General features: G+C 36.6%; 1 protein-coding gene across 1 annotated transcript; it reads left to right on the top strand.

Annotated features, from left to right (window-relative positions):
* Positions 1-4,432: 4,432 nt before the first annotated feature.
* Positions 4,433-13,666, top strand: LOC149944361 (E-selectin-like). The gene is made up of 3 exons (XM_090175926.1): positions 4,433-4,579; positions 12,096-12,314; positions 13,454-13,666. The coding sequence occupies exons 1-3, from the start codon at positions 4,513-4,515 to the stop codon at positions 13,639-13,641; spliced, it is 474 nt and encodes a 157-aa protein (XP_090032052.1). The 5' UTR covers positions 4,433-4,512; the 3' UTR covers positions 13,642-13,666.
* Positions 13,667-14,024: the final 358 nt, after the last annotated feature.

Genomic DNA, 14,024 nt, shown 5'->3' with positions numbered 1-14,024 from the left:
AAACCGAAGAGCTTGGTGGAAAACAATTAAATCAGTGGGGGGAGAGCTTGAAAACTCAACGCAGAAGGAGCTGCTCCGAGTTTTCACCCAGTACTCCAAGCTGGGATCGAACCCGGCTCGTCTTGCTGCGAGGCGAAAGCGCTAGCCACTCCGACACCTCACAATCATTATTCAGTATCATTATTAACAGTCGAAAAATATTTGGGAAATATTTAAAGATTTTTTGGTATTCTTGAGAAAATTTGTTTTTTTAGAAAAACACATTTTTTAGGGTTTCTTAAGAATTTATTTTAAACATTTCTTAAGAAACTCTTAAGAGCGTTCTTGGAGAAAAGGGGCCTATTTTCCCCATATTTCCAAAGTTTCCTTGTGAAATTCCAAACATTGCATTTTCTTGAGACATTTTTTATAAAGGTGGCTCTTGCGGCCTTTCCTTCCTTATAACTCGTAAGAAAAACCAACTTATTTAATTTCTGTCCCCAAGAGGCTTGCCACTTGAGGTTGTCTCCGTCGCATTTCGGTATTGCCATCTTTGGGAGGTACACTGTAGGTATGGTCGAAGTGGTCAAGACTCTGACTGATTGGTTATCCTCCTATCGCCTTAGTATGGTCGACCCCGATGGTCCGCCGGCTGTTGTTGTGATTGATACCAATGCACAAAACGACACGCCAGGTCCCGAGTAATAAAAAAGCCATTCGTGGAAAATAATCACTGTTTCCAACGAGGGGCTAACCACTTCCTCAAATTCTGTATTCCGATTACAGTGAGTACAACCTTTGGTAGTGCTTAATCTGTAATCGATTACGTAATCACTTTAGTACCGTCAAAGCTACGGGCTTGTACACCGATTACGGATAGTGATCAGCCCCTCGGTTTCCATTTCCTGGTCCCGTTTCTCTACTTCTTTCCATTTTTCGTGTTTAAAAATCCGATCCAATCTTCCAGAAATATTAAATACGGGTCCGATAATTTTAAATTCGTCTCGATCTTGTCCAATGTTTTAGTTTTCCACGCTTTAACCTAGGAGCAACAAACACAACACCCCACACAAGGAAACGCAACCCGTCAAAAGTCGTGGATTTTCTTGTGTACATTTTTCATTGGCTAGACGCTATAGCGCCTGCTGCCGTCGGAAGGGGAAAATTTGGAAATTGTCTTCCCCCCCGCCCGTAAAACGTTCAGCTTAAAGGCTCGTGACGCTCGTCCAATGAAATTCGTACACAACCCTTCGTTAGCGTGTTTAAAGGCTAGCTGCGTTCTAATTGTGTTTGTTGCTCCTAGCTTTAACCAAACCCTCTGAATAGCTAGGCGCACCAGTTTCTTTTCTTCGCACGAAATAGTGAAAAATTGCAGTTAATTTTACCGGAATTTACTGGGCAGAAAATTAACAGGAAAGTTCCTGTAAATTTACAGGTTATTTTTCCTGTAAAAGGTATCCTACTTAACTGCCAGCCTTCATATGTACCCCGTCACTTTAGTGTGTTTAAGCATCCGGTTACCGTAATAATAACAGCTGTTTCTAGACTGACTCTAATCAACTCTGAGTTTTAATTTTCAATTTAAATTTTTTAATTTTAATAGCGAAAGATGTCATATTTAGAAAAAACAATTATTGTTTTTGGTTATCTTCATCTAGTCCACAATTGTCGTTTAATGATTGTTAAAAATATAAATTTTTACTTAAAAAATTATACGTAGAATTTGGGGGCATAGGAATGCTGAGTATTACTATTAGCCTAGCCTCGCAGCCTCGAATAAAGGGTGTGAATTTCTTATGAATTTTGCCCGTAGGAAATACCATACCAATTTCCAATCATTAACTAGGTACGGCCGACTTCAAATGCGATAAACATCGAAGTTGGAAGTACATTTATAGCGCCCGATACAGCCAACTTCGACCACGGGTGAAATCGAAGCTGGCCATACCCAGCGTCCTGGACCTTTTTTTATTTGACTACACTACTTGTGTTAATTACTGAAAATTTACTGTAAATATTACGATCAATCGACTAACAGGACTAAAGCTGCTGTTAACAGTAAATATCTAATTACCCTTAAGGTAAAAGTTGGTATTTTAATTTAACTGTAAAAAATTTACAGTAATTTAACCGGAAGCTATGGTAATTGTTAACAGTGTTTATAAGGTATCCCACTCTACCAATTAATTTTTGAACCACTAATCTGATGTAGGTACAATATTTATCCGCCACACGTTAACGCTCCAAAAGCTCAACTGATTTTTACAGAAAAATCTTTTCTTTTCCTGGGGCGCTTACTTCTGGACACGGGAAGCGCGAAACATGCCACACCGGACGTCACTTGGATTTACTCCAACAATACACTATGCGCTAAGGCAAAAGTCCAAAATATTTACAACAGATTTTTACGGAAATGGGTTCTTCCATAAGTATATATAGTGTAGGGAGCTGTTGGCTCGCGTGGCTTGCCACCATCCTCCTCCGCATTGTAACCCGGTCACCTAAATTAATGGCTTTAAATGTCACTTGATGACTTAGGCCTAAGGTTGGACCTTGAGTATTAGCATAGCTGATTATTATTATTATTATTATTATTATTATTATTATTATTATTATTACAAATAGAAAATACAACAAGAAATACAAAATAACAATGAAAATAATACAGGATTTATATAAAATGCATTATAAAATTTTCCAATTTAAACATGTAATTAGTTAAACATTGATTATTCTCATTTATTTACTAAAAAGGAGTAAGAATTTTATTTTCAACAGGCGATATTTGTCAGTTCACAATTTACGTAACGTAGTTAAAGATAAAGTGCCTTTTTAAAGGTTTAAGGGGTAGAATGATTCCCGGAAATATTTTACGTCACTTCTCATAATTCTACAGCGGAACCTAAATACACAAATTTTAAGGTACACAAGGAATAAAATTGTTGTTATTTTATTTCAAGTACGTGGTTAGTTTTTTGAGGTAAAAATAATTAACACCAATTTGGAAGTATTTAACAAATTACTTAACTTATTATTAAGAGGGTGACAATATTTGTTACATAATTCAGGGGGTGAGTGGTCTGGGCAGTAGTTTGTGAACAGCCCCTATAAAAAAGGCAGAAAGATATCTTAGTAATTATAGGTTCCTATCTTCACTTGCATAAAAACCAGATTTACTGTTGAGCTCGATATCTCATTGTTAATATGTTTTATTGACGATAAGTCAGACAGTTGTTAGTGGTCAAAGTTTACACGTTTGTGAGAAGAGCACATATTTTACGAAAACAATTTTAATAACAAAACAATAAATGACGGGAACTGAGTGAAACATTCTCATAGCAGAAATAGTTTATCCAGGTTTCCCAAATTGCTGACCGCATTCGGAATCTATTTCTCCATTAAATGAAAGCGTATAGATTATGAATTATTGACCATCATCAAATTTTTTAACATAGCGGCTCGATGTTTCTTATTGATCGATGTTTGTTATGGATCTTTTTACGAAATAATTATTCTCACCCGCATAAAATAATAAGCTTTGACTATTCCATGAACGCACGGAGCGACGCCAAAGAAATTTCAAATGAAGTGTTTGAAAATTCTTCTACGATTCCGATATTTGCAACCCTTTCTCTAGCGCAGGACCCCTGCTCACTTGGCTGTCACTTTGAGTTTTCCAAAGAAAGTTGATGAATACAAGTGGAGGCGCGAGTTCTTCATGCCAATGATTTATTTTAAGAATTGGGCTATGGAATCGGAATGTGTGTGTCATCAAGCGATACAGAACTGCTATTTTTGAATATGAGCTGATATAAAAAAATGCAAGTTTCAGCGTCGTTACAACGACATTTTAAAAAAGTTTGCAAATTTTAATTTTCGTGATTCTCGGGTTTTTTTTTTCAATAAAAAGCTGTTTCGTGTGCTATATATTTCTAAAATTTAAATTTGCGTGATCAGATTCATATTTTTACATTCTTTAGTTTTTGAAAAAAAATTCTAAGTGGGAATTTTTCACCTGTCAAATTCTTTATTAATACAGTGAACAGGTATTTTAGAAGTGGTTTGCTCCTTGCTTAATTATTTGCGCTCTACGACAATTTATATGTTCATTTGCCAGGTTAAGTTGAGACGTTTAAAGATTTTAAAAACCTTCAAGATAGACAGAATATTTTGAAACATTCGGTCTGAATTTCAAATAGATACTTCCATTTCGTCATCTTTAAAATTTCAACCACTCTGTGGCTATTTACATAATTACACTTTAACGTTTGCGATTAAATAAATTACTGAAAACGTAACAGAAAAGAGTAAAAATGTATTCACTTCTTCTTGGATCTGATTTTTATTATTCTTGATGAAAAAAACTTAAATCAGAATAATTTTGAACTAAAACGTAAATGCGATATTTCAGAAATACGTTGTGCAGAAACTTCTGCGCCAGTGAATGGTCAAATAATTGGAACGTGCTCAGGGAGCAGACCGGGCGATATATGCACCTTTTCTTGCAATCCTGGTTTTGAATTAAACGGAGCAATGCAATTGACGTGTACCAATAACGGACAGTGGGATTCTTTTCCATCATCTTGCCGAGAACAAAATAGTTAGTACCGAACCTAGCCGCCTTTTTGGGGCTCAGCGCTAAAAGTAATGTTTTATTAAGTAGCTAATCAGCTTTTATATTAAGAAAGATGATATATTTTCAAAATACCGGGTGACCACTGAAAATTCCCAAAAATGTTATTGCAATTAAAGGATATTTGAAGTCGATTTATTCGGTTTTATGGGATATTGTTTAGCAAATTAAAGGAAAATATAACATTAATTTGATTAAAATTACAGGAAAATATATTTAAATTATTTACGAATTGAAAATCTAGGGTTTTTGATAATTGGTTAAGCAAGCGTAGAGTTCTAATATTATAAATCTTTCTTACTTTGTGGATTTTGATATGTAAAAGACAGGTGACGCCCGAAAAATTCCACAAATATAGGTAACAATAGTAAATAATGTCAATAAAGGAAGTTATAGGAACACAAAAATTATGAAATATAGGAGTTGTGGTCACCCTAACAGTATCATAGTTAATTTATAAATTTGATATCTTTAGATACATATATCTAAAGATATCAAATTTATAAGAATATTAACAAAAAATGAAAACAAAAAAGGTATTACTCTATGGAAGCCCCCGGAGGAAAGTGTTCAAAATGGACATCGCATTGCCGCGCTGCATTTTTGTAGTCTAGCATAGCTTAAAAAAATTCCTGTGTCCACCTCAGTCAGATAGTCACCCTCCCTCTGGTTCTAATTGTAAAGACCCCGCCCCTAAAAAAATTAATACATACTAAAACCTTGTAAAATCGCTAACAACTTTGAAATTATTCAATTTATTTCAAAATAAAGCCTTTAATTTATGGTTTAACATCTGAAAAGAATTCATACCATTATGGACCAGGAAAAAAATGTAGTTATAATTGTGACTACAAGCTAAAATCATTTAACATTTTTCAATAAAATACAGAACTTTGATATCTTTCGTAATATTTAAGCGCCCCGTTCCTTTTTAAAACTAAGATGCGATTAAGCAAACCCACCCACAACCTTAGTGAATTACGCAATTTTTTAAGGATCCCTTAGGAAAATAGGCGGAACAAGCATATTTCCGTGCTTGAATGACTTTTAAATTTAACACTCATCGAAACTATATGACTGAAATAGTACAGGCGTTCTACTTAAATGTGTTTATTAAAATTATACTCCATGAAACTTAAACGTTACTTGCCAGAACCCTCCTACGCATTGTAACCCAGCCACCTGAATTAATGGCTTTAAAAGTCGCTTGATGACTTAGACCTAAGGTGGTGCCTTGGGTATTAGCCTAGCTGGTTATATGAAATCACGGATCTTTTAGGTCTATCAAAACCAGATGAACCCATTTTATCGACGGGGTGGGTCTAACGGACCAAACGACCGAAAGGGCCCAACGGATCGAAATCTCTCGGGCCGAAGTAAATAAGTTTTTAAGGGGAAAAGGTTCAATGGACCGAAAATAAATACACCGCTAAAATTATTTTAAATGGTGTCAACGAATCGACTAAGACGGCATGATTTAATTATTTAGTTTTCTTATTTAAAAAAGGGTTTTGTTTTAAAAATTAGAGATATATCCAGGTAGGTTTTGGGGAAAAGACATTTTTTGCAATTTTAGGCACATTTTCTTTTAGGCATTTTTGTCGTATTATCAATGAATTTTTCGACAATTTGAATGCATATCTGTTGGTTTCCCAACATCCGAAAAGGACTAAAGCAAAAAAGTGCCTTTGGGTGAGGACAAATGTTCAAAGAATTATACGGGTATTTTTGGAAAAAATACATTATTTAACGAGAGAATAGTGCGTTTATCGACGATTTCGCTATGTACTGTCCTCTAAGTCGCGATGCTAGACCAAGGAGGATAGGAAGGGAGGCGAAGTAGGAGGGATGAACGCGCCAGCATCCTTGTAAGAAGCTTAGCGCACGTTCGGCGGGAAAATTTCGGAAAAATGGCGGCGAGATTGCGGCCGCTACGCTACGTGTTGCCGCCATTTTTCCGAAATTTTCGCGCCGAGCTCGCGCTAAACTTCTTACAAGGATGCTGGCGCGTTCATCCCTCCTACTTCGCCTCCCTTTCTATCCTCCTTGGCTAGACGGCCCACCGTTATAAGCAAGAATGGGGTTGGCGTGGCGCCACGAGCCCCCATCGCTCGAGTGAACGTGCGGCGCCGTCAGGTGCCAATACTTAATTTTGATTCGTTGAAACTTTTTACCTTTTTTTAGTAAAAAACATATTTTAAACTTTCGATCGGATGATGCTTTCCTTCAATTCGACGGGCTTTGAACCGTTGGACCCTTCGATCGCCTGGTCTTTGAACCATCGCTCCCAGACCATTTTAGACCATCTGTAGATAGGAGCTTGTTCTCAGTTATTTAAAAAAAAAGATAAAAATCACTATAATAATTCTTTAAGTAAACGTTTCTTTCACTTAATGGGGGCAAATGCTGGCTTAAGAATCTGCTTTAGCCTAACATAAAATATATATAAGACCAGTAAATAGTAAGTAATGTACTACAGAGACAGATACTTCATGGTTTAAAATAAACTTTTATTAATAACTTTTAATAAAACTTTATTTTAAACCATGAAGTATCTGTCTCTATAGTACAATACTTACTATTTACTAGTTTAAATTAACCATGGTTAAGTTTTGCGTCTATGAACTAATAAGACCATTTAATATTCTAAAGCTATTATTATCTACTAATATGACAATTTAATATTCTAAACCTGTTATTTTTATAATAAAAATACAAAAAATTTACTTAAGCTATTGTTTACTAATAAGACAATAAAATATTCTAAAGCTATTATTATTTAAAAAAGAAGACAAATAAATATTCTTAATCTATAATTATTATATTAAAAGGCCATTAAATATTCTATAGCTATTATTATTAACTTAGAAGACAGTTAAACATTCTTAATCCATTATTTACTAATAAGACAATTGAATATTCTTTAGCTATTATTACACACAATGAAGACAAGAAATATTCTCAAGCTATTATTATTTACTTACAATGCCATTATTATTATTTTTTACAAATAAGTCAATATAGGGTCAATGGAGGTAAGTGTTATCAAAATATTTTTTTGAGCGTTTACTTGAAATTACTCTTAAACTAAAAATAGCACCCTCTTTAGAATTCGTACCATTAATACGGCCACTTTATCCTACACAACCACGCAATCAAATATAATATCAATTAAATAGTGATATAAATATTAATTATTTAATTTAACTCGGTTACTGATCACACTTACCCCCAAAATAAATCTTTATTTTTTTCGTAGATCTAAAATAATATCTTCGTGTGTTCACACCTACCCCCAAAATGCGGGGCAAGTGTGATGGGGGGGTGGGGTAATTTTGATCACTTGAAATCCTTGACCAATCGCAACGAATTTGCGTGGCATGCAGGGCTTGTCACCAGCCTCCTACGCATTGTAACCCGGCCACCTGAATTAATGGCTTCAAAAGTAGCTTGATGCCTTAGGCCTAAGGTGGTGCCTTGGGTATTAGCCTAGCTGATTATTATTATTATTACAGAGGTTAAAAATGGTGTCCCAATAAAGCTTATTTTTTTCGTAGATATAAATAATATCTTTGTGTGGTCACACTTACCCCCAAAATGCGGGGCAAGTGTGATAGGGAAGTTGGTTAATTGTGACCTTGTGAAATCCTTGACCAATTGCAATGAAATTGCATACAGCGGATAAATATGGTTTCCCAGTAAAGCTAATTTTTTTTCGTAACTGTAAAATAATATCTTCGTGTGGTCACACTTACCCCGCACTGCAAATTTTGAAAGATTTTTTTCAGATTCAATTTTGAAAACCTCAAAATATTAGCAAAAACACCAAATTTTCCTAGCAGGTAAAAGGTTAAGCAGACTTCTAAATACCAAAATGTAAAACCGGTTTGTCAGTTAGAAAAAAAATTACAGAAATTTTCTTTTGGGCATAAAATCTCTAAACACGAGTAGAAGAGTATAATATTTTTTTAACTAAAATTTTTAAAAACTAAATTTAATTTAAACTAATATTGAAAGTAAACAAAATGTGTATAATTAAGTATATTTCAATATCCATTCATCAAATATTTTTTATAATAATATTTGGGGACATAATAAGGGGTGATCACACTTACCTCCATTGACCCTAACATTCTAACTTTAATTTAATCAGATAATTTAAATTAGGGATTGAAGGTTTTTTTTCATTTTCGTTTCAGCAAGTAAAAATATACGTTTAATTTTTCATTAAAGATGAGATTATGTAATGTAATATTGCGAAATATACCCCTAACATATCCAATTCCATAGTAATCAGATGCTAGTAATTCCAATGGTATCGGTTCATGTTTTAATAAAGGGGAATTTAATTATTGGACCCCAGAGCCTCAAATCCTACTCACCGAGTCACCCAATTCCATTCCATACTTAAAGAATATTTTATAACTGAAATGTTACTCTTTTGAAATTTCCTTGAGATTTCGATTCGCGGATCTTTTTCAAAACAACAACGACCCGCGGGTCGAAAGTTCAAGCCTCAATAAACATTCCATTTAAATATCCAAGTGCTTCCTTCGATTAAATTTTTTTTAATAATTTTCCATAAAACCATTTTAAAATTGTAATAGATATTACCAACTAATTTGTTTGAAAGATATTTTTAATTAACGTAAAACGTTTATATTTTTGGAGTGCCAGATACCTAGTAAGTAGTGTATTTGAGGAAACAAATATGTCTTAAAGAAGATTTAATATTAAATGTCCCAAACTAAAGCATAAAAACAGTCTCAGATACAACTGAATGACAACTGCAAGTGTTTATTGCCAATAACTTTATAATTATAACAAAGCAGTTTAAAGGCAGATTAAAGGGAGGGGGGCTAAATTAATTATAAAAAAAACGTAATAAATATGTACATTCGAGAAATGTACGTTTATTTTGCAAACAAACACTAACATATTAGGAGGAAGATTTTATAAACTTCGATATTAAGTATCGAATAAACTGCAACCTTGTACCTCTTCGTGGTGGAAGGGAGTAACAGGTGGAGGGGAAACCCTTCATGCTGGCCAACTAAGGCTCTGCTTCTTCCTTAAGCTAAGGTGTGAGGTATCGTGCTGAGGGCTGAGTGGTACCGGGGAAGCGTAAATACGGTATCGTGAACGATCCCCTCGGGGCACCAGGCGACACCCCGTTGTATTTTAGCCTTCCGCCAGGACAGAGGATTAAGGGCGGTGACCTTCTACTTTCCTCTTTTCTTGTGGGACCAAATATGGAAACACAAAAAAAACAAACAAAAAAACAAAAACCGGGCAAGGGTTCGAAAGAATCCGGCCTTAAGCAAGGGGAGGGTTCGAAAGGACCCAACCCAAAGCAAGGGGAGGGTTCGAAATAACCCGACCCTAAGCAAGGGGCGGGTTCATCTTCGGATGTTACCCCCCCTGTTTCTAACCTGGAGGGGGGACTTTCCCCTACAAGAACCCGGCCTAGCCTTCAAGGGTCTGCCTCTGGCAAGACCCAGTCGGTGAAGCAAGAGTTCAAGGGGGATAAACCCCTCAGTAAAACTCAAAAGCGGAATCGACGCCGCAGGGAAAGATTGATGCAGGAGGAGGTCCCTGGTAAGGACGACCCCCCGCCATCACTTTTAAAACGTTCCAGGGAAAATGACTCCCCCGATTCCCAGTCTCAGGTTTCCAAAAAGGTGAAGTCTCACGACCAAACCTATAGCGAAACCTTAAGCTCCACAAAGATGGCCATCGTTAAAGAAGGCTATCCTGTGAAGACCATCTCCGCAGAGGAAATGGGCACCATCCAGCGTGAGGTCCTGAAGCGGATAGATGGGTCACCTTCGGGAGACCCTCTACCTCGTTTTGGGAACTTTCAGCTGGTTGGGGGCGCCATTCACTACCTCTGTAAGGATGCGTTTACAGCGGATTGGTTGGTGGGAGGATTTGACCAGAAGGAATTGGTCTCCGGGAGGTCACGGCTTTCAGTAATGAAGGCCGTCGACCTACCGAAACCTTTCAAGGTAGCCTTCCGCACCAAGGACGTCTACACCAAGGATGGCAATGTCCTCCTTCGTAGACTCAGGACCTACAACAACGCGCTAAATAAAGCAATGTTGGAAGGTCGTAAATAAAGCCGAAGAGCCGACTGCCATCCGCTGGATCTTCCAGGTGGATGGAGAGTCGTTTAAGGCTATCAAGGAGGCAGGACACCGAGCCTTAACGGGTCTGGACAGTGGTATCTTTAAGATACTTCATGAACCTGACCCGACAGCTCCGGTGGATCCTGTAAAGGAGGGTGGTCCAGTCGAACCCTCTGCCTTGGAGATCTCAAGGATGGAAGATGAGGCTCTGGCTGGCGGGGACTCCGGAGAGGACATTCCAATGGAAGATAATCTCGTGGTGGAGCTAAAGGCCTTTGCCTTGTCGGACACCGACGAGATCAAAGAGGTTGTACACTATGGCACTGGTGCTGGGATGTATTGCCTTACTAATAATTTCGGCTTTTATGAAAGCCTAGGGATACACACTAGTGTATTCCAGGCTGAAATTTTTGCCATTTTCTCCTGTGTTGCTCACTGTTTACATCAGGGGTATCATGGGAAGGTTATCCAGATTTATTCAGATAGCCAGGCTGCTCTTAGAGCTCTCAGCCAGTATAGTATTCTTTCTAAACTGGTTTTTAGCTGCTTAGATCCCCTCTGCACTCTTGGGTTGCACAATAAAGTTCAACTTTGTTGGGTACCTGGGCATAAGGGGCATCTTGGGAACGAAAGGGCCGACGCCTTGGCCAAGGAAGGTGCGAGGGCTGGGTTCATTTGTCCAGAACCTGCTCTCCCCATCTCCCGAGGACTTGTACGCGGCTTAATCTCCAAGTTTATGTCGGATCGTCAACTCAGACAATGGTCTGAAATTGAGGGTCAAAGGCAGGCCAAAGAGTTCACTGTTGGCCCATCTAGGGAGAGAGCTAGAGAATTACTCTCGCTCTCTAGGTCCAGTATTAGGATTGTTACTGGCCTACTTACAGGCCACTGCCATCTTAACAGACATTTAACGCTTATTGGGGTCAGTGATGACCCGATTTGCAGATCTTGTCTAGCTGAGGAGGAAACTGCCTCACATGTACTCTGTAGCTGCGATTACTATGCAGCCCAGAGGTTTGAGCATTTGGGTATGCATCGGTTGGAGACGTATGACGTCTCTAATATCACGGCCGGGCAGATTTTAAGCTTTATGTCGGCAATAGGACTTATTTAAGTCACCCAGTTTGGGGATGCACAATGGACCTTAGGTCGAAGTGTTTGGCTTGCCACCCCACTCAATAATAATAATAATAAGTATCGAATCATATTTTCAGAAGCATAAATGTGTTTGGTCTAAAAATAAAAAACAATAACACGCTATTAGTCAAATAAAAAAAGCCTTTGAAAATACAGAACCTAATTTTAAATTAGATGAAGCTTGTTTTCTTTTATAATTGGGCCTTGGCTATTTTTAGAATTCTATTGCCCGACTCTTGGGCCTCCTGGCAATGGCCAAATGGCTGGAATGTGCACGGAGAACAAACCAGGGTCGACTTGTGCCTTTTCTTGCGACTTGGGTTTTGCAATTGACGGATCTGCCAATTTGACGTGCGGCGACAATGGAAGATGGAGTGCTATGACGCCTCGCTGTTTTCAGCCAAATCGACCTTATCAACGTTTAAAATACACCAATAGTTAATGTGGTTTTCTTAATTCTGTACACCCTGTAGAATGATACTTAATTTGTAATGCCATTTTAAAATTATTAAGACCGAAAATTCCACTCTCACTTAAATAATCGGCAAAATTTTAATGATTTTTAATGATGTTTAAACAACGTCGACTTACTTTAATTGGTCACGAGGTAAATGTTCAATTATAAAATGAACCAAGTGGTCTCAGAAGCGAAGATCGATTAAGATAATCTGGGGCTTTGAAATAGGAAACCGAATCAAGTCACTTCATGAATAAATTATTTTAAAGCTGTTGGCAAACTCCGGGACCGACTTCTGGATTTTTTAAATTCAGCATTTTCAGCTCCCAAATTATCATTGTATCAAGAAAAAGCAATGCTTGCAGGTAAAACGTCTGTTTGATTTTTGTAAGAAGGATATAGTGATATCAAGAACGCAATTACGTAACATTAGCTCCTGGTTACATGTTCTTGTACTGTAAAGCTTCATCATAAATCTCACCGGAAGCAGCATTTCAATATTGCAAAACTAAGATATTATTGTAAGTAAATGACCCAATTTCAAATCCTACACTCCCAGGAAAACATTTTTTATTATAATTTAATATATTTTACCATAAAGTATGTAAAAATAAATATTTACTCCCAAAACTTTATAACAAAATTCTTAGCATTATCACTATAGTTACAGCAAAATATTGAACATTTTGTTAATTAAAAAAAATACCCATTGTATTGTAAACATTATTCGTCTCAGAAAATTACTTTTTAAAAAATGTTTAACTGTAGGAAGAATAATTTGATCCTCGGCCTTTCAATAACAAAAATGTTTCGAGTTTTTAACCAGCAGATGATGCTACATTCAGATTGCTTTTCTGTTAAGTATAAAAGCATGATTACGAATTGTCTTGATATCGCGTTTTTAGGGTCCAATATACACTTTAAGCAAAATATAATTGACTTAAAGTGTTTTGGTAGCGAGTATTTGATCGTGTTCAGTGATTTTTATCTCAGTGCTCAATTATATAAAGTTCAGACTATCTTGAAATAAAAGCTTCTACAATTTGCAAAGATAATAGTCAGCTAATTATTCGACTATGAAATATACCTATTGTTTTTAATGTGTTTTTCTTTGATCAGACGCGAATATGTGTCCGGATATTCTAACTCCAAGTAATGGATGGACGAACGGCGTGTGCGTTCAAGCGACCAGGAACTCTATCTGCAAATTCGAATGCCGCCCAGGATTCAAACTACAAGGCTTGCCGTCGCTGCTGTGTAATCAAGACTGTAACTGGTCCGGAATACCTCCAACATGCAGGTGGTAGCATTATTAAAGAGATGTACCGTGCCTAGTACGAATATTTTGATTGAAAATTGTCAATTTTGTACAATTAGATTATATTTCATTAAATTTCTTTGCAATATATGATCTTAGCACATTTAAGTATTCTGTATAGAAATTAATATATTGATTTTCATTTTTTTGTTAAGATGACTTCTGTGTTATATAAATCAACATTTAAGAATACATAACTTCAGTAACACAGCTTTTTGTTATAGCCACCAGGGGTGCTTGAATAGATCAAAAATTAATATAATCCACTTTGCCGCGTCCAAATTTTAGAAACTCAAATGATTCAATATAAAAAGCCGACAGTTTTAAAGGGCTCCTCTGGCTTTTTAAAAATGAAATAGCTTTACATCTTTG

Source organism: Leiobunum rupestre, chromosome 5 (genome assembly GCF_980474605.1).
Source record: "Leiobunum rupestre chromosome 5, qqLeiRupe1.1.hap1, whole genome shotgun sequence".
In the NCBI taxonomy this organism is placed as follows: Eukaryota; Metazoa; Arthropoda; class Arachnida; order Opiliones; family Sclerosomatidae; genus Leiobunum; species Leiobunum rupestre.
This window is presented reverse-complemented; position numbering and strand designations above follow the sequence as displayed.